General features: G+C 37.8%; 1 protein-coding gene across 9 annotated transcripts in view; it reads right to left on the reverse strand.

Annotated features, from left to right (window-relative positions):
- Window positions 1-26978, reverse strand: part of DLGAP1 (DLG associated protein 1) — an 853945-nt gene that overhangs the window by 164975 nt on the left and 661992 nt on the right. For all 9 annotated transcript variants that reach the window (XM_087439065.1, XM_087439064.1, XM_087439062.1 and 6 more), the window contains one exon: window positions 12696-12873. In XM_087439065.1, the coding sequence (XP_087295191.1) occupies window positions 12696-12873 (178 nt within the window). The remainder of the gene's footprint in view (window positions 1-12695; window positions 12874-26978) is intronic.

The raw sequence follows: 26978 nt of genomic DNA on the forward strand, positions 1-26978 counted from the left end.
CAGTTTTTATTTACTTATATTCCTCTGGACATAAATTTCATTGGGTTTCAGCACCACCTAAAAAAAAATAAGCCAGACCAGCCAGACCAATTTCTTACTTTGCAGCTGATTTGATAGAGATGTGGGCACATTCCTCAAATTTCTGCTACCTTATAGAGCTTCATATGTCTAATTTTCCTAATATCAAATTCACGAGTAATTGAGAATTTAACAGATTAAACTACAATTAAGCTTAGAGCACATACCAAAAATAATTGCAATTTTTGACCGACTCTTCATTTTGTGTTATCTGAAGATGCACTCCAATCATGGCAAATTTCTTTAAACTTCAGACAAAAGTGACCAATTATCTTAAGGCATATCAAATGGAAAAGAGATATGCATTTCTTTTTTTTTTTTTTTAATTATTTTACTGATGTCTTATTGGTTTACAATATTGTGTAATTTCAGGTGTACATTATTATATATCAGTTTCTGTATAGACTGTATCGTGCTCACCACCAATAGTCTAGTTGCGACCATACATATGTGTCCCGTCACCATACACATGTGCCCCTTTACCCCTTTCACTTTCCCCCCTACTCCCTTCCCCTCTGGTAACCACTAATCTGTTCTTTTTATCCATGTGTTGTTTATCTTCCACATATGAGTGAAATCATATGGTGTCTGTCTTTCTCTGTCTGACTTATTTCGCTTAATACAATACCCTCAAGGTCCATCCATGCTGTTGCAAATGGGACAATTTTGTCTTTTTTTATGGCTGAGTAGTATTCCATTGTATATATATATATACCACATCTTTATCCATTCATCATTTGGAGACATGCATTTCTTAATAATAATAATTCTTTACAGGTTAAAATAGTATTTTTGCATACTTTATCTAATTTGATATAAAAATCCCTGCACGGGGTCAGGCCCCATGGCTGAGTGGTTAAAGTTCCACGTGCTCCACTTCAGTCACATGGGTTTGCAGGTTTGGATCCCGTGCGTGGACCCACTCCACTCATCAGCCATGCTGCGGAGGCATCTCACATAAAAAAAAAAAAATAGAGGAAGACTGGCATAGATGTTAGCTCAGGGCTAATCTTCATCAAGCACGGAAAAAAAAAAAAAGAGGAGAACTGGCAGCGGATGTTAGCTCAGGGTGAATCTCCCTCACCAAAAAAAAAAAAAAAAAAAAAAAAAAAATCCCTGCATGTTTTCAAGGCTAATAATTATATATGTCCATATTAAAAAAGTAAATATAGGGGCCGGCCCTGTGGCTTGGCAGTTAAGCACGCACGCTCCGCTACTGGCCGCCCGGGTTCGGATCCCGGTTGCACACCAACGCACCACTTCTCCAGCCATGTTGAGGCTGTGTCCCACATACAGCAACTAGAAGGATGTGCAACTATGATGTACAACTATCTACTGGGGGGCTTTGGGGAAAAAAAAAAGGAGGAGGATTGGCAATGGATGTTAGCTCAGAGCTGGTCTTCCTCAGCAAAAAGAGGAGGATTAGCACGGATGTTAGCTCAGGGCTGATCTTCCTCACCAAAAAAAAAAAAAAAGTAAATATATATATTATACATATCCTTGTTTTTTAGGAAATACTTGGAAATGCATTTAGAGGTAAATGCACCTTATTTGGAATTTACTGTCAAAAAGACAGAGAGAAAGAGTAAGAGAGAGACAGACAGAGAAACGGAGAGAGAGAGTGAGCAAATGAGCCAAAATCTTAACAATCAATGAATATGAATCTTGGTCAAGGATGTACAAGAGTTCTTTGTATTATACATGCAACTTTTGCAAGTTTGAAATGATTTCAAAGCAAAAAGTAAAACAAACTATATATGTATGTGTGTATATGTATCTACATATATGTATATGTATCATTAATTAGATTTTTCCCTTTTAATCAACATGCCAAACATCACAAAGAAATAATAAACTATTTATTCCTGTCAAGGTAACAACTATGAAACTTGGATGACTATCTTTCCAGAGGGTATATGTACCCCCTCCCCTATTTTTCATAAAAATTGAATCATAAAGTAAATATAATTCTGCAACCTGTTTTTTTTCACCTAAACTTCTAGATTAAATTTATATTCTTAATAGGATTCTCCTTCGTTCCCCTTTACCCTTTGTTTTTATTATACACAGATATAGAAAACCACACAAAATAAACTATAACAATGAATTATAATAAGGCAAACACCCTTGTAATTATTGCCCAGATCAAGAAGCAGAACTTTTCCAGGCCCCCCAGAAGCCCCTCCAAATGCCCCATCCTAACCACAACCCCCACCCTCCCTCCAAAAGTAGCTACTACTCTGAGTTTTATTGCAATCACTTCTTTGCATGTCTTTATGTTTTTTTCACCCAAGTGTGCCTCCCTGAATCCTATAGTTTAGTCTTACTCAGTTATAAAATTTGATGTATCTTTTAATTCACTTTAACATACAGGTCTCCCTCATCCATTTTTTTTTTTTTTAATTAGAACTGATCTGTTGAAGCAGCTGGGTCATTTGACCTGTAAAGCTTCCCATGGTCTGGATTTGCTGATTTCATACTCATGGTGGGGATTTAGGATGTTCCTCTGTCATTTGTATTTCCTGAAAACTGTAAGCTGGAGCCAGAGGCTGGATCAGGCTCAGGTTCAATCCCTTTGGCAAGACTAGAGGTCATGTGTTCTTTCAGCTGGAGGCACACTATATCTAGGTCTCTTTTGATGCTGTTAGGAGTCATTGTGCTCAATGCCTAGATCCATGAATTCACTGGGGATTGCAAAATGGTGATATTCTAATCCCATCATTACTTCTACACTTACAAATTGGAACATATTTATAAAGAAATGCTTCCTCTCATATTATTTGAATACTCAATGGTTTAGTTCACATAACAACAGCAAGATGAATGTTTGATTATTTTCCCCTTTTATTTACTAATTTTCAAGACAATAAATTTGTTTCCTCTTATCTACCAAAGGTGATCAATTTTTTTTTTTTTGTGAGGAGGACCAGCCTTGAGGTAACATCCAATGCCAATCCTCCTCTTTTTTGCTGAGGAAGACTGACCCTGGGCTAACATCCATGCCCATCTTCCTCTACTTTATATGGGACGCCGCCACAGCATGGCTTGACAAGCGGCGCCTCAGTGCGCGCCCGGGATCCGAACCGGCGAACCCCGGGCCGCTGCAGCAGAGCATGCGCACTTAACCACTTGTGCCACCAGGCCGGCCCCATCAATTAATTTTTAAAAATATAAAAATGAACTCATAGATTTAAAAATATTTAATGGTTTTAAATTCACTTCAATGATTATTCTTAGTGAAGTCCAATTTGTCCCATCTTTGGCCAGTAGAAGCTTCTTAGGTTGGCTCCTGAGTCCTTTTGACATGAAACTAGCAGTCTTTGATAGCTTCCTTGATATCTGGTATGTCAAGGTATTCCAAACTCATCTCATATCTTTCCCACCCAGTCCTGGAATCAGTATTTTTCCCAAAAGCTTTTTCTTCTTATAGTGGGAAATGGTGTCAGAAGAATACAATCTGGGCACCAGGAAGCTTCATTGTCATTGCCATGGGTTGGTCCTTGTTCAGTGGGCAGAAGTAGGTTATGAATATATCCAATTCAAATTCAGACTGCAGAGTTTTAATGTAACCTCTTCTATATTATATTTATACTTATATCTTTACGCTATAATAAAAATCTTGGTTTTCAAAGACATAGGAGATAATAGGATTGGGATAGTCTACAGTTATTCATTTGCTTTCTTCCATAATATATGCACAACAGTCTCAGAATAGCATACTAATACTACCACTGCCCATATCATTATTGGAAACAGCTAACAATTCCTTTTTTTTTTTTGCATATGTTCTCTCCATTCTTTGCTCATTTTAAAATAGCTGTGCTATATTTACATCGTCAGAGCATGTAACCTGTATGTTCTCTCCCACTTTAGCCCTCATTTAGTCTTTTTTTTTTTTGTGAGGAAGATCAGCCCTGTGCTAACGTCTGCCAATCCTCCTCTTTTTTTGCTGAGGAAGACTGGCCTGGGCTAACATCTGTGCCCATCTTCCTCCAGCCCTCATTTAGTCTTAATTTCACAAATAACTACATATTTAATGCTTGCCACTACTTTTTTCATATAAAAAGATCATTCTTTATCAAACTTATACACAAATATAGGTCAAATAGTTCTAGACAGCTTATAGGGAAAAAGAGCAGGCCCCTGTCCCACCCTACCCACTCCAGATTCTCCCTCCCCAGAGGGAACCACTTTCAATTCTTCCACTGGATCTTATGGTATTTGTGTCCATATTGCCAAAAACTTGCTTATGTGAATCTCTTGATACTTTCATAGACCTCTGATAACCTCTTGATTTCCTTCCTGCCCTTGAAGCATCACTCTTGGATCCTTCTGTCCTTCTATTACTATATACAGCTGCCAAGCCCACCGCTGTCCTGGGTTCTTCCCGCCCCATCACTCTGGGGGTGCCCTTCATTAACTAGCCTGTGGTGGAGCCTCTGTTTCCCCTTCCTTGTTTTATTCCCTCCTTTTGGTGGAGCACATCTTCCAGTGCTTTCCTGGGCAAGGCAGCCACCTTGCATAGATGGAAATGTCTGTATCCCAACTCCACTGTTCAGGGAGTATGCTTGATTTAGGATTCTAGCCTGCATTCCCTCTTCTTTCAGATGTTTCAGGCTTCGCTTCTTATCTCGTAGCCTCCATGTTTGCTAGAGATTGAGAAGGCAGAGAGTTTTCTCATTCCTGAGCCTTTCTACGTGAGCTGGTTTCCCCTATCCCCTTCTGGAAGCTGTTTTGGATCTTCTTGTCCCAAATGAGCTAATATTTCATGATGCTTTTCCCTGTGTGGATCTTTCTCTACCCATTGTGCTGGGTACTGGGTGGGCCCTCTCAATCTGCAAAATCATGTCTTTCAGTTCTGGGACCATTTCTTGAATTATTTCATTAGTGATTTTCTTCCTTCTGTTATCTCTTTTCTCTCTGGAACACTTTATTTCATTAGTGATTTTCTTCCTTCTGTTATCTCTTTTCTCTCTGGAACACTGACTAGTCAGAGATTGGAATCCAAGAAGTTCAAAGAATTCCAAGCACAAGAAATATGATGAAAAATACATCAAGATACATCTTAATTTCCAAAACAATATTGATAAAGATCAAAGCTAGAGGACGCATACTTCCTGATCTCAAAACTTACTACAAAGCTATAGTAATCTCAAAACTGTGGCACTGACATAAGGACAGACACAGACCAACGCGACAGAAGCAAGAGTCCAGAAATAAACCTACACGTCGTTAGCCACTAGTTCTTACGTCTGGTCATTTTGGTTGTCTAAAGCTCATTGTCTAGTAGATTCCTCAAGATGGGCTCGTGGAAGCAATATTCTCTGCATTCATCCATACTTATAATAGTTTGTCCATGCCTTTTATATTTGAAAGTCAGTTTTTCTGGATATAAAATCTTTGGTTCACATTTTTTCCCCTTGAGTATAATAATATGTTACTCAATTTTCTTTTGGCAAAAACTATCATTGTTAAAGACTCTGATAATTTAACTTTTGTTCTTTTTAAAGTTATTTGCTCTTTTTGTCTATAAGTCCAAAGTTGTTGTTGTTTTAATTCTTTAAAGTCTTGTAATTTTACTAGGCTATGTCTTGGTGTTGATTGTTCCGGGTCAATTTCTCAGGTACATGGTATGCTGTTTCAAAATGTAATTTTGAATCATCTTTTTATTTCAGGAAAGTTTTCTTTAATTATCGTTTTTATTATTTGTTCTGGTCCTTTGCTTTGATTTTCTTCCTGAGGGACTTCTATTATCTGTATGTTCAATCTTTGCCTATCTCCAATATTTATCGATTTCTCTTGAATCATTTTTACCTCTTCATTTCTTTATGATTTTAAAAATGTACTTCCTTTTTAGATTCTATTTTTCTTTGTGTATGAACCGTCTCATTTGTTTGCGCCTGTATTCCTTCTAGTCTCATCTTCATGTCTGAAATGATTTTTCTTTTACTTCTAATTCTTTCCTGAGTTCTGTGACATCATTTTTAAGTTTTTGAAATTCAGATATATCTTTTTCTTTCATGTCTTATGTCACTTTCTTAATGTCCTTTAGCTCCTTTTGAAATAGCATATTACAGTTTTGATCTGTTTGGTGGGTGTGTCTTTCTAGTATGCTGTTATTTTCTGTAAGAATGTTATTCTGTTCCTTATTCTCTTTTCTTCTTATAGTGACTTTGAATGTGATTTAAAATGGGTACTTTTTTGTTCCTCCTTTTTCTGTAAAATTAGTTTTTCTGACCTTAAGAGGGTGATGCATTTGGCATTTCTCCTTAAATTCACAGGGCTTCCTCCTCTATTGTTTTAGCTTAGTGTTACTTTCTGAGATTTCCTGATTCTCTTGCTCCCACCTCCAACTTTTATCCGAACCTTCTCTTTTCTTCTTGGCTATTTGTCTCTATCTTGCTCATATTTGATTCCACTCCCAACTGTTTCTTCTCAGTACTGGACCCTATCCTAGATAGAAACACTGGTTGGTTGGTTTCTAGTGTACATGTGGGCTCAGATTGTTCCAGCCTCTTCTGACCTGACTGCCGGCTCCTTGAATTTACCTGGTATAAGAACAGGCAAATCTTTCCAGTTTCACATGCTGTTCTCACATAAGCCCCCAGAGCTTTCCAGTGAATACTTGCTGCTTGTTTTGTTCTGCTATGCTCAAGCCCATCAGGAAAGTCATTGTTTTCCTCTATATCCTCCTACACGGACGTGGAGACGATGGAGGCTTATGGCTACTTTGTTCTCATCTACTTATATTTTGGGTTCATGTGATATCTTGTCACCTCATTTTGTGGTAAATGTTTTTCATGAGTTTTTGGTTTTTCTATCTAGTTGCTCTGCCTACTTTTGTATAGAGACTCAGGGAGATTCAGACACTAAGTCATTATCACCATAATCTTGTATAGTATGATTGTACCATAACTTATTCACCACTCCTTTGTGGATGATGATTCAGGTATGTCCTTGGAGACCATGCTATGACCAACATCCTTGTGCATTTATTTTCACATGTGTTTTTATTTCTGTATTATAGAGCCCTAAAAGTGGGATTCCTGTGCCAAAAGATATGTTTTATCTTTTTGTAGATTTTACCAACTTACTTTCTAAAACAACTGCAGCAATTCAATCCAAACAGCAAGTAAGCCAAGCTTGTTTCTCAACATGGTCACCAGAACTAGATGTTAGCTGCTTCTGCCACTCTGCTGGGTCAAAAATAATGTTGCGCTGTTTTGATTTGTCTTGACTAGCCTACTAGCGTATATGAACATCTTTTCCTATATTTATTGGTCTTTGTTTTTTTTTCCTTCTGATTTGCTATTTCATAAGCTTTGCCCCAAATTCGTTTAGGTTGTTTATCTTTTCATACTAATTGGTAGAAACACTTTAGGCAATTGGAACATGAACCTTTTTTCTTGATGTGTTTAAATATTCCTCCATCAATTGTATTTTAACTTTATAATGTCTTTTACCACACAGAAATATTTAATTTTTAGTTAGAATAGATGTCAATCTTTTACTTTATGTTTTCTGGAATTCTTATTTTATTAAAAGTTATAATTCTCACCACAATATCATAAACATAGTCTCCTAATTTTAATTTTTTGTCATTTTGTATTATTGCTTAGATTTTAAATCTGCTTGGATTTATTTTTTATATGGGAAGAAGGAGTGGTTTAATGCTCTTTCTACTTTATTATGGGCAATCTGCTTGAATTTTCTGATCCTCACTTTCCTCATCTGTAAAATGGGTATAATAATACCTACCTCATAGGGATGCTCTAAGGATAAAAATAAAATAATACATACAAATGCATATTATATTTCTAGGCACATGGTAGGCACTCCTTAAATAGTGGATATTATTTTCTGAGATGGTGCAGTGGGAAGAATGACACAAATGACTCCAATTCTCTAAAATTGAGTTTCATAAATTAAAAAATGATCTTTCTTACAGTTGATATGAAATTAATGAGATAATATACAAAGATTATAGCACATATCAGGTAGGCAATACATAGTAACTATTCCATTGTTATCATTTCCATTATTACTACTACTATTATTAGCAATATTGTTGCCACCAATACCCAATACCAGCAGGCATTGAATATACCGGTTAGGATTCAGGATACTTGGGTTTTCTAGGTTCTGTCACTGACTAGCTGAGTTTCCATTTCTTTGTCTATATACAGTGAAGGGATGGTCTAGGTCTAAGTCACAGTTAAACTGCTGGTATTACCAACGAGCACAATAACTGCCTATAACATTCACTTTTTAAAAATGATATAGAGGGCCGGCCCCGTGGCTTAGCGGTTAAGTGCGTGCGCTTCGCTGCCGGCGGCCCGGGTTCGGATCCCGGGTGCGCACTGAGGCACCGCTCCTCCGGCCATGCTGAGGCCGCGTCCCACATACAGCAACTAGAAGGATGTGCAGCTATGACAGACAACTATGTACTGGGGCTTTGGGGGAAAAATAAATAAATAAAATCTTTAAAAAAAAAAAAAAAAAATGATATAGAAACCCAACATGTTGCCAGATAAAATATGTCTGAGCTTCTAGTTTACCATTCCAGATGAAGATATTTGAGATTTGGACTTGAAATACATAGACATAAATTAAGCTAATTTGAAAATGATAGTTATTATACCAAATATTTTTTAAAAATGTGACTTTCTAAAATTCTTTCTTCTCAAGCCTTACTTTAAAAAGCCCCCATTTTTATTAGATGCATATATAGTAAAAACATAGAAGGAGAATAAACAGATAAAAAGATGTTCAATTTTTTTCTATCATCCAAGCACAATCTATTTTTAGGGATATTTTCTTTTTATGAGGTATGAATGGCAGAAACAAACAATTTAGTTATTCTAGACCAATTTCTTAGCTTCCAACATTTTACTTTGATCTTTCTAGGAGGCTTTAACGAATAATAAATCAGGTTTTAAAAGGGAATAGGATATAATGCACTTAAATTCTATACTATTAGAGCAGCTACTAATGATCTATAAGAGAAAATATCTCTAACATCATAAAAGCCAACCACTTTTTGAAAAGTCTAGAGTATATATGGTAGTTTTGCTTTGAAGAAGAAACTATTCTCCTTTGAATAATAACAATGTTGGGACTGCAACAGAAAATTTGAAATTATCCTTAAAGATACTGTGTTGCTTGAAAATTGAATATGGAACTAGAAAAATGATGTATCATTAGCAATGCATTTTTTTTTAAATTTTATTTATGTATTTCTTTTCCCCCAAAGCCCCAGTAGATAGTTGTACGTCACAGCTGCACATCCTTCTAGTTGCTGTATGTGGGACGCGGCCTCAGCATGGCCGGAGAAGCGGTGCGTCGGTGCACGCCCGGGATCTGAAACCAGGCCACCAGCCGCAGAGCACACACATTTAACCATTAAGCCACGGGACCGGCCCAGGAATGCATTTAAGATGGCTATTCTTTCTGTATTTTACTTAAGGTGAAATGATTACACCATTGAATTGCAGAGCTTGACCCGCCATAGCATCAAGGCCCACATGTGCCTCTTCAGTGACTTGTTGATTTCTTACCAACCTGTGCTGGGAAGTGACGTTATCTCAAGGAAGATCAGACCTACAACATAAGGACTAAAAGCTGTCAGCTGTGTAGGTGTAATGTCCTGCTGTGGGAAGCGACATGTTCTCCTGTTTTAAACGTGTAAAATTATGAAAGCAGTGAATGTGCATAAACATTTTCCAAAAAATTTTTTTAAACCCACTGATGTATTCTGTATGTATGACAGATGGATTTATAGAATATTTTACAATTCTGGAAGGCTATATGACCATGAGGCTGTCCAGAATAAAGCTAAGCTTAAAGAAGTTTTAAATATTATATTGTGTCTTGTGAAAAAAGTGAGGACGAAACACATCCAAATTTCACCAAAATGAGGCACCAACTATTTCCCTGAGAGTTGGGATAGTGAGTATTGTTAGAAAGCATTAGCTAGCACAAAGAGGTGTGTATGCTCTTGGAGATTTCTTTAAAGTAAGGAAATGTACTGTGGGCAAATATTGGAATCCCACACACCAGTTCCCCTGATTCCCACCCTGCCTTGCTCTCAGAGCCTTGCTGTGGTCCCTGCTGTTGCTCTTCAGAAATCCATTTAGAGCAGGGAGCTTTATTTTGATGGCAGGGACAAGGTGAGAGCAGTAGTCCTATTTTGGGGTCTCACTCTGACAGATCAGAGATGCTTCAGTGCTTAGCCTACCACTACCACCACCACCACCATCATCACCACCACTACCCCCATCATCACTACCACCTCCACCTCCACCACCACCACCACCATCACCACCTCCACCACCACCACCATCACCACCTCCACCACCACCACCACCACCACCACCACCACCACCTCTACCACCACCACCACCACCATCACCACCTCCACCACCACCACCACCACCACCACCACCACCACCTCCACCACCACCACCACCACCATCACCACCTCCACCACCACCACCAGCACCTCCACCACCACCACCATCACCACCTCCACCACCACCACCACCACCACCACCACCTCCACCACCACCACCACCTCCACCACCACCACCAGCACCTCCACCACCACCACCACCACCACCACCACCACCACCGCCACCACCACCACCACCACCACCACCACCACCACCACCACCACCACCACCACCACCACCACCACCACCACCACCATCACCACCACCACCACCACCATCACCACCTCCACCACCACCATCATCACCACCACCACCACCACCACCACCATCACCATCACCACCTCCACCACCATCATCACCACCACTACCCCCATCATCACTACCACCTCCACCACCACCACCATTACCATCATCACCACTATCACCCCCCACCTTCCCCACCATCACTACCATCATCACCATCTCCACCACCATCATCATCACCATCACTTCCATCATCAGCAACAGCACCATCAGTAGCTTACCTTGATGATCACAATGTCTTCCAAACTAGCTTCTCTGCCTCTAGCCTCTCATCATCTCCAATCTTTTCTATACTTTTTTGCCAGATTAATTATCTTATATCTAAGTTCTGATCATATCTCTTGCCTGCTTAAAATCTGAAGTTTTAATTAGTCTTTAATCAATCCCATTCCTAACGAATAAAGTCCAGTCTCCTGGGCCTGGCACTCAAGGCCATGCATTAAAAAATGTCTCCAGGACAAAATTCAGAACAGGTTTCCCATTGTTGCCTCTACAAGTATTCTGAGTATTCTGGGTAAACCAGAACATTCACTATTCCTTGAATATGATGTAGGCTAGCATTTTTCAAAGTTCAGATCAAATATTACTTGATTAGAATCACTTGGAATATTTGTTTAAATGCATATTCCTAGGCTCCATGCTTAGAAGCTCTCTCTTTAGAATCCTGGGTACTTAACACCCTTTTCTCCTTAGCTTTGGGATCTTGTTGACAATTTTGTGACCACAAAGAAGGTCTCATTTAACATCTGGTTATTTAGATATCTTACAGAGTGTTTATAAGGACCAATATTATGAAAATAGAAAGCAGTTAGCACTGTGCTCCACCCAGTAAATATGGCTCTTATTGTTAATTCTTGACCCACCTCCCTCAGAGTGTTTTTATGGTGTTCAAGTAAATAATGTTTGTGATAGCACTTTCATGTTTTTTGTATGCTCTCCATTAGATTGTAAGCTTTTGGGGGGCAGGGATGATGTATTATTCATCACTGAATAACTTGCATAATCTTGCCCAGTGTTTTGATCAATAAATATTAGCTAAATCAATTGTATGTTACTTATTTTTAAAAACTGTGATATAAATTTAAATTCAGAGTTCCTAAACATCATTTAAAAAAATACCTTCTTTGTCCTCCTAGAGGAAGCCCCTGAGGCACCTTCTGCTCCTCTGGTGGCCCCTGAAAGCTGCAGGGGCAGGTCCTCCAAGAGTCCTAGGTTCGCTCTGCCCCTGAGCTTAGGCAGCCCAGCCTTTTCCCATGTTCTCCCAGCCCCTCAATGGGAGATATCAGAGGTGAGGCAGCTGAATATTCTGGATGCAGCATTAAGCAACCTTTATCGAGTCTGCATCCCCAGTTTTGCCTACCACTTCTTAGAAGTGGGTTTCTGTCTCATTACCAAAACACAATATTCACCTAGGACCCAGTTGAGGTAAATAGATCGCATCTCGTTTCCTGTGCCTGGGTCCCTATCTTGACGACCTGCTTAATAGTGGTACTTTTATGATTAGACGCTGCCTTGGTTTTGCCAGTGACGTCTACCCTGTCCTTCTATCCTTCAAGCATCTTTACAACTGAAGCTTTATCCATCCACTCCTTAATGACAAATTTGCTGGTGCTGATTGACTGTTAATGAATTTCCAAGGACTCCCCCGATGTGCTGTATCCACCTGCAGAGAACTCCTCCCCTGCTGGTAGACTGCTGATACCAGGTGCTTGCTGTGGCTGAACACACGTAGCATTTAGACTGGACCTCCTGCCTGATCCATCAGCGGTCTACTTGGGGAGTGACTGCCTCCTCACTTCATGCCCTCTCAGTTTCCACTAACCCTTGTGCAGATAGTTAATGGCCTGCAGCCACGGTGCTCACCTGGCTGATGGTGCTCATGGCTCGCATGTAGCTCTCATTCCTGGAGCGGAACTTTGGTGATGTGAGCAGGCCTGCAGGGTCAAGGCTGTCCAGGCTTCGGTTGATGGAGACTTCACTTACCGCCCTCAGGTAACTGTGACTCCGGATCTGGAGTTTGGGGGAGTGTTCATTGGAAATCCTAGAAGAGAACAACCGAAGGGGTGCATTTCTTTAGTCATGTTCCAAAGTGTAGACAGTAACAGGATGTGGCTGTACAATCATTGATGTGGTATCCTATATACAGGGGCAAGTAATATTGATGCCCTCCTGTGACTGCCAAACTCCTCCATGGTGTCTCAGAAAGAAAATTTTTGACAGGCAATTATCAAGCTCTGATGACAATAGAGAGCAATTAAAATTCTCTTCAGGCACTGGCCCCGTGGTGTAGTGGTTATGTTCAGCACACTCTGCTTCAGTGGCTGGGTTCACGGGTTCGGATCCCAGATGCGGACCTACACCACTCATCAGCCATGCCATGATGGCAACCCACATATAAAGTGGAGGAAGATTGGCACAGATTTTAGCTCAGGGCTAATCTTCCTCAAGCAAGGAAAGAGGAAGATTGGCAACAGATGTTAGCTCAGGGCTAATCATCCTCAGCAAAAAAAACACTCACTTCAATCCATGAAATAATTTCTCCATTCACATTTTCCTAGACATCATGGGGAGGGAGATAATAGATCTGACTGCCCTGCCCCAGAATTCTGTTCTGTGTAATTTGTAAGCTTTCCCTTTGTAACCATTTTTTTCTGTGCCATCTTTTTGTTTTTGGACTTTCTAGTAATGGCAAGTAGGTATATATTTATGACTGTATCAATATTTCTATCTCTTTATCAATCTTTCTATCATCTATTTATCTGTCGATCTATCTATCTAATCTTTGACTGTCTCATTTAGTTGAGATTTAACTTAGTGAACAAAACTAAAATTTTAGCCATTAACAATACACATATCTGTAAATCTTGATATGCAAAGACAAGTCTTTACATATTTTGTACTCTTTGGCTGTTTTCCAAGATGCATTTTAAAATACAAAAGTAGGGAATGCTCATTGCAAAAAGCCAAGCTATGCAGAGGGTCCCCCTCTCTGCCCCTGCCCCTGCTCCAGAATTCCACAGCCCTAAAAGAACTACCCATAGCAGTTTGGTGTATATCCTTCCTTACTCTTTCTATTCATATACAAATAATTTTTTAGTAATTCTTAAAGTTTGTTTTCACATGGGATTCAGGGTGATTTTTCTTTCATTATTAAATTTATTTTTGCTATAATATTGCTTACAATTAAAAATTAAAGTTGATAAGGAGAAAGATGTATGCCCAGTATAGTTGTTATTATTTATCATCATCCTGGAGCTCCTAGCCAATAAAATCAGAAAATAAAAAAAAGAAATAGGGAATATAAATATTGTGAAGAAAGAGATAAACTTTGATTATAGGTATATACAGATTATATAGTTAATTATCTGGAAGAGATAAGAAAATCAACTGAAAAACTATTAGAACTAATAAGAGAGATCCTAAAGATAGTTAGATACAAGGTAAAAATAGAGAAATGAATAGTTTTTCTATATACTGCCACCACCAAATAGAAATTTTAATTTAAAAATTCTGTTCAAGGGGCTGGCCCCATGGCCTAGTGGTTAAGCTTGGCGTGCTGCTCTGCTTCAGTGGCCCGGGTTCGGTTCCCGGGCATGAACGTACATCACTCATCGGCAGCCATGCTGTGGTGGTGACCACATACAAAATAGAGGAAGATTAGCACAAATGTTAGCTCAGGGCAAATCCTCCTCAAGCAAAAAAAAAAAAAAAAAAAAAAATTCTGTTCAAAATGGCAAAACATTATAAAGTAAGTACAAATTACAAAAAAAGAAATTCACCAGAATTTTATCAAGAAAACTATAAAACTTTATGGAAGGCAATAAACAAGGCCTAAATAAATGTAATGGAAAACAATTGTCCTGGATGAAAAATTCAATATTGTAAAAAAATTAAATTTTCTCTAAATTAATCTATAAATTTAATGCAATTGCAATAAAAATTCCCACAGAATTTTTTATTAGAATATAATAAACTCATTTTAAAGTTTATATGAGATACATAACAGCATTATCATAATAGCCAAAACGTGGAAACAACTCAAATGTCTATCAACTGATAAATGGATAAGTAAACTGTGGTATATCCATACAATGGAATATTTTTTGGTCATAAAAAGGAGTGAAATACTAATACATGCTACAACATGGATGAACTTTGAAAACATCATGCTAAGTGAAAGAAGTCAGTTACGAAAGACCACATTTCACTTATATGAAATGTCCAGAATAGGCAGATATATAAAGAAGAAAGTAGATTGGGGTTGCCTAGAGCTGGGGGTTGGGGAGTAAAGGGGGAGGAAGATGGCAGGATTGAGGCAATATCTAAAACATATGGAGTTTCTCTTTTAGGGTGATGAAAATCTTCTAAAATTGACTGTGGTGATGGTTGCACAACTCTGTGAATATTCTAAAAACCACTGAATTATACATTTCAAATGGGTAAATTATATGGTAGGTACATTATATCTCAATAAAACTATTTTAAAAATTAAATGAGTCCTTAAAATAATCAGATTCCTTATGAAGGGAGTTTAGAGAGCAGACTATAGTGGGCAAAAGTAGAGAAGAAAAACCAGTCAAGGTGGTTGCAATATTGCAATAATTTAAACAACAGGTGATAGGACCGAGTTAACTATCAATGGAACTTAAGGGGAGTAGATAGACTTGAGAGTCCACATGAAAACTAAATACGGAAGATGAGTAAGAGGAGGGGGTCTAAGAACAGCCAGAAAATAAAAATAAATGAAAAAGAAGGCTATAAATTTACTTCTCAGATCTCAAGTATACTTTATAGCTACAAAGATGAAAACAGTGTGGTGTTAGTGAAGGAATAGACAAATCGGTGGAATAAAATAAGGACTCCAGAAACAGAACTGAGTATATATTTGAATTCAGTATATTGCAAAGATGGCGATTCAAATAAGTGGGGAAGAGATCAACTATTTAATAAGAGTGTTAGATGAACTGTACATCCATTCAGGGAAAACAATGGATTCCTGCTATCCATGTAGACTAAAAATCAAAACCCTTATAAATTTAAAGTTATCTAATATGTGATAGAAGAATGTATTTTAAAATCTTAATTTCTATGCCTAAAAATTAGGAAAAGAAATTTATCAGAATTTTATGAAAAAACCCACAAAGCTATAAAACCTTATGGAAGGCGATAAAGAAGGCCTAAAGAAATGCAAAGGAAAACGGTGGGAGAAAGATTTTAGGAGCATGATGTTAAACCTAGAAGCCACACACACAAAAAAAAGGTTGACAAGTAGAACTACATTAAAATTTTGTTCAACAAAAGACACTGTAAACAAAGTTAAGAAAAACAGTCATGGAGTAGAGAACATATTTGCAACACTACACAACATAACAAAAAGGGTTTGCATCCATAATATTTAAAGTAGACTTAAAAATGAATATAAAAATAATGCAACAAACTCATAAAAATGGGCAAAGGCTATAGAGGTAATCATAGGAACATAGATACATAAATTCACAGGAAAACAAATTTGTATGCCACCATGCATATGAAAAAATGTTCAATCTCACTAGTAATTAGAGAAATGTTGATAAAAAATAAAATCCCATTTGCACATCAGATCAATGCACATCTATATCCACGTCCTCAGATGGTAAAGACATTCTCCATATTCCAAATGTCCTCTTAGCAGTGCATACGATTGCACCCATTCTTGAATCTTGTATGAAATTACTTAAATACAATAGCCAAAAAAGATAGACTCAATAATACTAAAACTTGAGAATTTGATCAGCAGCTACTTTTTGCAATTGCACTGAGGGAAGGACTAAATTAAAACAGATCTAGAATTTAACATCAAAAGTAAATTTATGTAGGGGCCGGCCCAGTGGCACAAGCAGTTAAGTGTGCATGCTCTGCTGCGGTGGCCAGGGGTTCGCTGGTACCAAATCTGGGCGCGCACTGATGCACCGCATGTCAAGCCATGCTGTGGTGGCGTCCCATATAAAGTGGAGGAAAATGGGCAATTTCTACAGTTTAAGATACAAACTGAAAGAACAAACTCCTATATCTCCTGTTATATTCTTTGTTGTTCTTCTTCCAAAAATGTTTGATATGAGGGCTCAGTGTCAGCACTATTTCTAGGAGATACTGCAATTGTCAAATGACAATTTGACAATAGCTGTCAGCTACAATAGCTGTAGACCTTGCTATCTGTTAGAGGCCCAGGGTTCAGGGTCGGGGAAAGAGGAGTTGAGGGAATAATCTTGGGGATTCATTTGATGCTACACCTTTTATTTGCTCTATCAACTGCTCTTTAGGAAAAAAAGAGACTAATTTAGGTGGGATTGCTGACTGAGGAGACTACCAAAAAGCCACAGGCTTACTACGTGCAAAGCCACATGCTAGAAGCTGGGGTAATCTGTTTTAGTTATAAAGTGGGCCTTGTCCAAAATGAAGGTGCAGCTCTTTCCACAATACTTCGTCAGACACAGAAATCAGAAACCTAAAATTCAGTTCTTCCAAAGTGCCAAATATGTTTATCCATCATGTTTAGACTCTTCTGACACTTGGAATTCAAGTATTCTCTCCTCAGATTCTCCTCACTATGCAACATTAGATTTAAAGCAATACAAAACAAATGCCAACTGCCCATAATGCTTGTGCTAGATGTTATGGAGGACACATGATTCTCCCCCTTGAGATTCAGTCTCTAGGTTGAGCCAAACATGCAGAACTAACTCTAAGATAATCTGTGTTAAGCTTATAATAGACGTTCAAGAAAGCAGCAATAGAGGGTAGAAAAAGAAGAGACTCATTGTGAGGGGAGGCATTGGGAAGAGCTTCAGAGAGAAGATGGCTGTGAGTTAGACCCTGAATGGTAAGAATGGCAGCAGGTGGAAGTGAGCCAGACAGAAAGCATTCTAGACCTGTGAGAGCAAAAGCTTGGAGGGACAGGGTGCAGGGCAGTACTTGGGAGGGCAGATACTCAGGATGCTGGGGTGTACCGGGCTGAGCCTGCTCTTATCAGAGGCTTATTGGAATGTGTTGTAATTGCCTGACTATCAGTCTCCTCCATAAAACTGTGGGTTCCTGAGGGCAGTGACCACACCTGGGATCATGGGAATACATGGACTCCATCACTGTATTCCCAAAGCTCAGCACAGTGGCCAGCATATATTAGGCCTCCTTAAACATTTGTTGAATAAGTGTGAGAGGGGAGGGGTGGTGGGGGTCTGAGGGCCCCTAAGACATTGTGGCAAGAGGCCCAGTAAGACCTTGATGAGGGTCTGAAGAGAATCAGGGCACCATGGAAGGGGAGGACCAGAGAGGCGCACAGGGCAGACTCTGAGAACTGGCAGCGGCTGACGGGGTACTGAGGGACGACCTGCAGAGTTCCATTCCTGAGTGACAGAGAGCAGAATGGTGATGCCTTACAACATGATACATAAGGCTATAGTCAGGCCCAGGAGATTTTGCTTCTTTCTTTGGGAACAGTAAGGAAAGAACCTTTCTTAATACTTAAATGTATCCAGCAGAATTTTATTGTTGGTTGATTGAGGATACAGCACTTAGTACATAAAGAATTGTTTCCAAAGAACCCCGTGCAGGAATTTTTGGACTACGGTCTGCTTTTATCATCAAAGGAGGTCTGTGCAAGTACACAGTGCATATACACTTAGGCAAATCACCACCTAGAACTGAACAACTGAAGCGAGTAGTGGGGCCCCTTCTCTATCTTTCTTCTGCTCCAGGGGTACCAGTGTCATAAAAACAATTCTCAAGTATTACCTCAAAATGATTCCTGCAATTATCTTCACTTTAGTTTGCTTAGGACAAAATTGATCACTAAATCAACTTAAGAAATCCAGAGAGAAATGTGATTTGCTGTGGGGGTGGCTGCCTTTGATACAAGTAGTTTCACAGTGGGGAGCTTGCTCTGCTGAACTTGGCTCTGCAATTTGATAAACCCAGCTTCCAGTCTTGGTTGGCTCCATGGCACTGGGCAAGCAACACTGTCCTCTTCTTTAAAATAGGGATAAAAATACCCATCTTATAGAGTTTGAGAATTTACTGCACAATAAGCATCTCTATCTCTCTAATTGTGGCAAAATACACATAACATAAAATTCACCATTCCAACCATTTTTAAGTGTGCAGTTCAGTGGCATTAAGTACATTTACTTTGTTGTGTAACCATCACCATCATCCATCCATGGAACTTTTCATCATCTTAAATTCATACTCTGTACCCATTAAACTCCTCAATCCCTCCCCCCAGACCCTGCCAACCATCATTCTACTTTCTGTCTCTATGAGTTTGACTCTAGGTACCTCATGTAAGTGGAATCATACAGTATTTGTCTTGCTTGTTTCACTTAGCATAACGTCTTCAAGGTTCATCCAAGTTGCAGCATGTGTCAGAATTTCCTTCCTTAAAGGCTGAATAATATTCCATTGTTGGTACATACCACATTTTGTTTATCCATTCATCCGTCGACAGACACTTGAGTTGCTCCCACCGTTTGGCTATTGCGAATAATGCTGCTATGAACATGAGTGTACAAATATTTGTTTTAGTCCCTGTTTTCAATTCTTTTGAGTATATAACCAGAAGTAGGAATCCCTCTTTAACAGAAGTACTTCAACTTTTCAATTTCATTTCTTAGCAATTAAGCTACCAACAAATTTGGGGACCACCACAATAAAAACAAACCATCACTTTTTTCTCCCTGAAAAGACACTCTATTGATCTATGATAAGTTTTAAGGACAATAAATAATATAGTAGTATTTCAGGGACTAAATATTGTTGTCACCACTGAAAACAGAAAAATAATACTTCTATTATTTGGTGGAACGTATAGTAGTAAATCTGAGTATAATTTTCCTGCCATAGTAATTGCAAAACAGTAATAAAATTAAAACTTGATACAGTATAATTGAGAATAAATTGCATTGCCATGATTAAGACATCCAGAAAAATAATTCCAAAAGCAGTTAGAGATGGCAGAAAGACTGGTGACAATACTGTCAGTTTAGGAACTGGTAAGAAAAGAAATAATGTCATCACTAAGAAAGATGTAATGACAATTCAAATGTGCTAGTTGGTAAAGAGCTCACAATGGTAGTTCTTAGGAGGGGGTGGAAACAGTGACCTAAATGCTGCTTTGAGCTGAATACACTGTGTTTCTTTCCATCTAAGTGGAGCAGAGCAGATGTACTTATACAGATGTAAGCTGACATCGACAAATTGGAGCAGTTAAAACCTGTGTAAAAGTATTTTGATAGATTTTTCACAAAGTGCTGCATATTCTGACTTCACTTTAGAAAGAAAAAAAAGCTACTAAAGACAGACTCTTTAATAATTCTTTTGATATTTGTTTTCTTCAAATCCCCACCGTCAAATGCTCTGTGTCTACACTCACTACTAGCATGTCAAAAGGTCACAAAAAAGACATCTCCTCCATTCAAGAGTCTTCATTTGTTGTGAACACAGCTGTCACGCCCCAGCTGAGCCTTCTTTTCTCCAGGCAACACACCCCCTTTATCTAGTCCTCTTATGTCAAGATTTCCAGGCTCTCCACGACCTTGATGATTCATCTCTAAAGTTGGTCCAATATGTTACTTTCTCTTTGACAACGAAACACCCAGAACCAAATTCAGACTTCCAAATGTGGGCTGACAAGTGTGGAATACAGAGTGGCCATATTGTCTGTTCTGTAGAAAATCCTTCTGCCATGTAGTCTGAGAAAGCTTTGCATTGTTTGGCCTTTTATCACGTTCTTAGCTCCTGGTAAGCTCCCTTGGGACAACTTTTAGATCTTATGCATATCAAATGATAAGTCATTTCAATTTTGGACACTTTTATTCGTATTAAATTGAAACCAAAGGCTAATCCTGTCATCCCCATGCTATATTTACAATGTATCCACTATTCTTGCCAGTTATGTGTCACGAGCAAATGTGATAGCAGAAGCAAAAGTAACAAAATCCCAAATTAGTGAATATTCCAAGGTCTTGTGCATTTAAGTGCTTTATCTACAATGTCTTATTTAGTTAGCACACCAATATTATGGATTATTATAACAATTATGAAGCATTATTATTTGTATTTTACAGATAAGGAAAGTGAGGCTGACAAGTTTGTAAACTCAGAAGTGAAAACTAATTCTAACTTTTGTAGTCTTAACGACCTTGTACCTTCCCCATAAGCATGCCATCTATTTTTTACCCAATCACTTGTAAAATTATTGACTAGAATTGGGTGAATCGGTAATCTTCCAAGTTGCCTGAGTCCATTAATAATACAGTTTTTGCTGTAAGACTGTTTCATATAAGCCCCTATTACCCAGCCCATATTCCTCCGATTTTTATTTTTTTCTGCAAGCCTATTCTGATCCACTGTTTTAAATACTATCCTAAATGCAATTACATTCATCTATGTCTGTCTCAACCATTTCAAAGAAGGAAATATAGGTAGTTCTGCATATGCCTTGTTAGTAAATGGCTCCCTATTTTCTAAATCATCACAAAACCATCTGTTTAAAATTCATTGTGGAATTTTTCCAAGGAATCACAGAAGATTAACTATTTGTGATTTTTAGAATACTTCCTTTGCAAAACTGAGATAATATTTACTTTTTTCCTAGTACTTTTTCCACAGTTCCTAAAATATTACCAATAGTGATTCTACAATCATATCTGAGTTCCTTCAGATGGAGACTAAATTTTCATGGCTTTATATGTTTTCTTCTTATTTGTGGCAGTTACCTGGTTTTGGGTAGACTAGAGCGGTTCTGGCTCTAGGTTGGGCTCAAGTAGTTGGCCATATTCTTTATGTATGCCTAGTTCAATTAAGGTTTAACTCGTGAGGTTATTACATATTGAGGAATTATCTTGCAACTTAATGTAAATATAGCTCCCAGACATTCAGGGCTGCTACTAGCCCATGTAATACTTTTGTACAAATTAGAAAAAGGTGGCTCTTCCTCAAATAAAAAATGTTTAGATTATTATATTATTGTGTAACCTGAATAACTGAAAGCAGCTCCCAGCTTAACATGGCCCTGTGGCTCTGGCTACACACATATATGCCCACACTTGCTCAATCTCACACAATACACAACACTTTTAGACAATGACTGCTTTACTCCAGCTGAACATCACAGAAAAAACTGTGGTACCACTTACACCCATGCCAGCAAAGGCTGGGTGGAGAGCTTAGACTTCCATTCTCATGAGGCTGTAATGAGGTGACCCAAACTCCCAGCAAGGTGGTATTACAGAAGGCCAAGTAGGGAGCTGGGACTTTCATCCCCATGAAGATTTTCCTACACTGGTGGTGTTAGTGGAGACTACATAGGGAGCCTAGACGTCCACTCCCACCCAGCAGTAATGACGCATCACTCTCCCTCCTTGCAGAGGTGGCTGCAGAAGAGGCCTAGTGGGGGGTCAGGTCTTTCATCATTGCCCGGTGATAACAAGGTACCCCTCAGTGTGGCATCAGTGAAGATCATGTGGGGAGCTGGAACTCCCACACCCACTCAACAGTAATGAGGAACCTCTACTTCAGGTGTCAACAGAGTGTGAGTGGGGAATTTGGACTTGTATATCTACTAGCAGCAATGAGGTGGTGCCTCGTATTCCCCTGCTGGAGTGGTGTTATAAAGAGCCAGCTAAAATAGAAGGTTTAAATAACATCCATAGTTTCACAACATAATACAAAAATGTGCAGGTTTCAATTGTCATACTAAGAATCAAGAAGATCTAAAACTGAATGAAAAAAGACAATCAACAGATGTCAACACTGAGATGACAGTGATGTTATAATTACCTGAAAAAACTTTAAAGTAGTCATGATAATGATGCTTCAAAGAATAATTATGAACACAATTGAAATTAATAAAAAAATAAACAGCATCAGCAAATAAATAGTTTCAGCAAAGAAATAGAGGATATAAAGAAGAACCAAATAGAAATTTTAGAACTGAAAAATATAATAACTAAAATATAAAGCTTACTGGATGGGCTCAGCAGCATAATGCAGAGAAAAGAGGAAAGAATCAGTGAACTGGAAGATAGAACATTAGAAGTCATCCAGTTTGAACAACAGAGAGAGAGAAAAAAAATAGTAGGGCCTCACGGACTTGTGGGACTATAACAAAAGCTCTAACATTCATGTTATTGGAGTCTAGAAAGGAGAGGAGAAAGAGAGCAGGGCTGAAAAAGTATTTAGAAATATAATGGCTAAAAATGTCCCAAATTTGTCAAGAAACATAAACCTACAGATTCAAGAAGCTGAGTGAACCCCAAACAGGATAAACCCAGGGAAATTCATGCCAAGACACATTATAATTAAACTTCTAAACACTAAAGACAAAGTAAGAATCTTGAAAGTAGACAAAGTGCACTTATGTATAGGGGAAAATCATTCTGAATGACACAAATTTCTACTCGGAAACCATGGAGGTGAAAAGAAAGTGGTATAACATTTTTCAAGTGCTGAAAGTAAAGAACTGCCAACCCATAATTCTAAATCCAGTGAAATTATCCATCAGGAATGAAGAGGAAATAAATGCATTTTTAGACAAAGGAAAACTAAGAGAATTTGTCATCAGCAGATCTATCTTAAAAGAATGCCTAACAGATGTTCTCTAAACAGAAGGGAAATGATAAAAGAAGAAACCTTGAAGCATCAGGAAGGAAGAAAGGACATTTAAGCATAATTATGGATAAATATAATAGGCTTTCTTTCTTCTCTTGAGTTTTCTAAATTGTGTTTGACAGTTTAAGCAAAAATTATAACACTAGTGTGGTTCAAAATGTTTTTAGAGGAAATATTTAAGGTAATTATGTTATAAACAGGAGAAGTAAACAGATATAAAGGGAGGTGGCTTTCCATAATTCACTTAAACTGATAAAATGATGATACCATTAGGCTGTGATAAGTTATAATTCCTAAAGCTATCACTAAAAAGCTATACAAAACACTATAGAGAAATCAAAATGGAATTCTAAAAAACATTCAAATTTCCCATAAGAAGGCAGGAAAAAGAACCAGGGAAACAAAACCAGAAAGAACAAACAGAAAACAAAAAATAAAATGGAAGACAAACCCTAACATAACAATTACATTAAATGTAAATGGTCTAAATGCACTAATGGAAACAGAGATTTGCAGAGTGAATTAAAAAATATGACCCAACTATATGCTATCTACTAGAAAGTCACTTCAAATGTAGTGATTTAGATAAGCTGAAAGTAAAAGGATAGAAAAGATGTATCATGCATATATTAATCAAAGGAATACAGGAGTGGCTCTATTAATACCAGATAAATAAATTTTATCAGTAAAGTTTATTGGCAAAGAAAATGACCAGAGGCAAAGAGGGACGTTACATAATGATTTAAGGATCAATCCATCAAGAAGACACAGCAATCCTAAATGTCCTATGCACCAAACCACAGAGCTGCAAAATAAGTGAAGCAAAAACTGATAGAACTAAAAGGAGAAAGAAAAATCCACAATTATAGTTGGAGAATTTAACATCCACTTCTCAACAAATGATAGAGCAACTAGACAGGAAATCAGAAAGGAACTCAACTCCATCAACCAACAGAATCAAATTGACGTTTAGAGGACACTTCATCCAAGACAGCAGAATACACATTCTTTCCAACCACCCATGGAACATATACAAAGATAGACCATATTCTGGGCCACAAAACAAAGCCTCAATCGATCTAAAAGAACTGAAATCATACATAGTGTGTTCTCTGACCACAATGGAATCAAATGAGAAATCAAAAACAGAAAGATAACAAGAACATCTCTAAACATGTGGAAGTTAAACAACACAAAGCTAAATAACCTACGGATCAACAAGAAAGTCTCAATGGGAATTAAAAAATACATTGAACTGAATGAAGATTAAAATACAACATATCAAAATTTGTGGGGCACAGCTACAGCAATGCTGAGAGTGAAATTTATAGCATATGTTAGAAAAGGAAAAAAGTCTCAAACCAATAATTAAGCTTCTACTTCATGAACCTAGGGAAAAAAAGACCAAAATAAACTCAAAATAAGCAGAAAGAAAGAAAGAATAGAGATAAGAGCAGAAATCAGTCAAATTGACAAGAGAAAAACAATAGAGAAAGTCAATGAAACAGAGAGCTGATTCTTTGAAAAGATCAATAAAATTGACAAACCTCTTGCAAGCCTGACAATGAATAAAAGACAGAAGACACAAATTACTATTATCAGGAATGAAACAGAGAAGAGCATAACAGACATCAAAATGATAATAAAGGGATGCTATGAAGAACTCTACACACATAGATTTGACAACTTAGATGAAATGGACCAATTTTTTGAAAAACATAAATTACCACAACTCACCCAATATTAAACAGGTAATAGAGCTATAACCGTTAAGGATATTGAATTTTGTGTGTGTGTGTGAGGAAGATTGGCTCTGAGCTAACCTCTGTTGCCAATCCTTCTCATTTGCTGAGGAAGATTAGCCCTGAGCTAACATCTATGCCCATCTTCCTCTATTTTGTTTAAGGAATGCTGCCACACATGGCTTGATGAATGGTGTGTAGGTCTGCGCCTGGGATTTGAACCTTTGAACCCTGGGCCACCAAAGCGGAGCAGGCGAACTTAACCACTATGCCACTGGGCTGGCCTCAAGGGTATTGAATTTTAATTAAAAAACTCCCAGAAAGAAATATTTAGGCCCAAACTCTTTTTTTTTTTTTTTTGGTGAGGAAGATTGGCCCTGAGCTAACATCTGTTGCCAATCTTCCTCCTTTTGCTTGAGGAAGATTGTCTCTGAGCTAACATCCATGCCAATCTTCCTCTATTTTGTATATGGGACGCTGCCACAGCATGGCTTGATAAGCGGTGCATAGGTCCACGCCCGGAATCCGAACCTGGGAACCCCGGGCCACAGAAGTGGAGCATGCAAACTTAACCACTATGTCACCATAGGCCCAAACTTTTAAAGTAGAATTAAAACCAATTATACCAAACTTTTCAAGCAGAATTAAAACCAATTATACAAAATCTTTTCCAGAAATTAGAAGAGTGGACACTTTCCAATTCATTTTATGAAGCTAGTATTATCCTGATACTGAAAGCAGAAAAAGTACAAAAAAGAAAACTACAGACTTCATGAATAAAGACTTAAAAGTCCTTAACAAAACATTGGCTAATAGCATTCAGCAATAATAAAGAATTATACATCATGACTAAGTGAGCTTATTCTACTTGGATGGGGTATTCCCCTTGCAAGGACACAAAGCTGGTTCAATATTTGAAAATCGATCAATGTAATGCTCCATATTAACAGGCTAAAAAAGAAAAATCACACGATGTTATCAATCGATGCAGAAAATACATTTGACAAAATTCAACAACTCATTCATAATAAAAACCCTCAGAAAAATAGAAATAGAAGGGAACTTCCTCAATTTGATAAAGATTACCTACAAAAAACCTACAGCTAACATTATACTTAATGGTGAACATTTTTCCTCTAAGATCATGAACAAGGCAAGGGTGTCCACTTGCACCATTCTTATTCAATATAGTGCTGGAAATTCTAGCCAGTGCAGTAAGGAAACAAAAGGCATGCAGATTGGAAAGGAAGAAATAAAACTGTCCCTATTTGCAGATGACATACTTGCCAACACAGAAAATAATCTCAAGGAATTTACAAAAAAAAATCTTGAACTAACAAGTAAATTCAGTAAAGCCACAGGATATAATACCATACAAAAATCAACTATATTTCTATATACTATCATGAACACATGGACACCAAAATTAGAAATATCACATCATTTATAGTCATTTAAAAAATAAAATACTTAGGTGTAAATCTAACAAAACACATGCAGGACTTTATTCTGAGAACTATGCAATGCTGATGAAAGAAATAAAAAAAGATCTAGATAAACAGAGATGCATACCACATTTATGAGTTGGAATACTCAACATAGTAAAGAGTCAATTCTCCCCAAACTGATATGCAGGTTTAATGCATTTCCTATCAAAATCCCATATTTTTGTAGACATAGAAAAGATTATTCTAAAATTTTACATGGAAAGTCAAAGGAACTAGAATAGCTAAAATAATTTTGAAGAAGAATAAAGTAG

This window comes from Ceratotherium simum, chromosome 14 (assembly GCF_057802395.1).
Source record: "Ceratotherium simum simum isolate JZ-2026a chromosome 14, ASM5780239v1, whole genome shotgun sequence".
NCBI classification, from domain to species: Eukaryota; Metazoa; Chordata; class Mammalia; order Perissodactyla; family Rhinocerotidae; genus Ceratotherium; species Ceratotherium simum.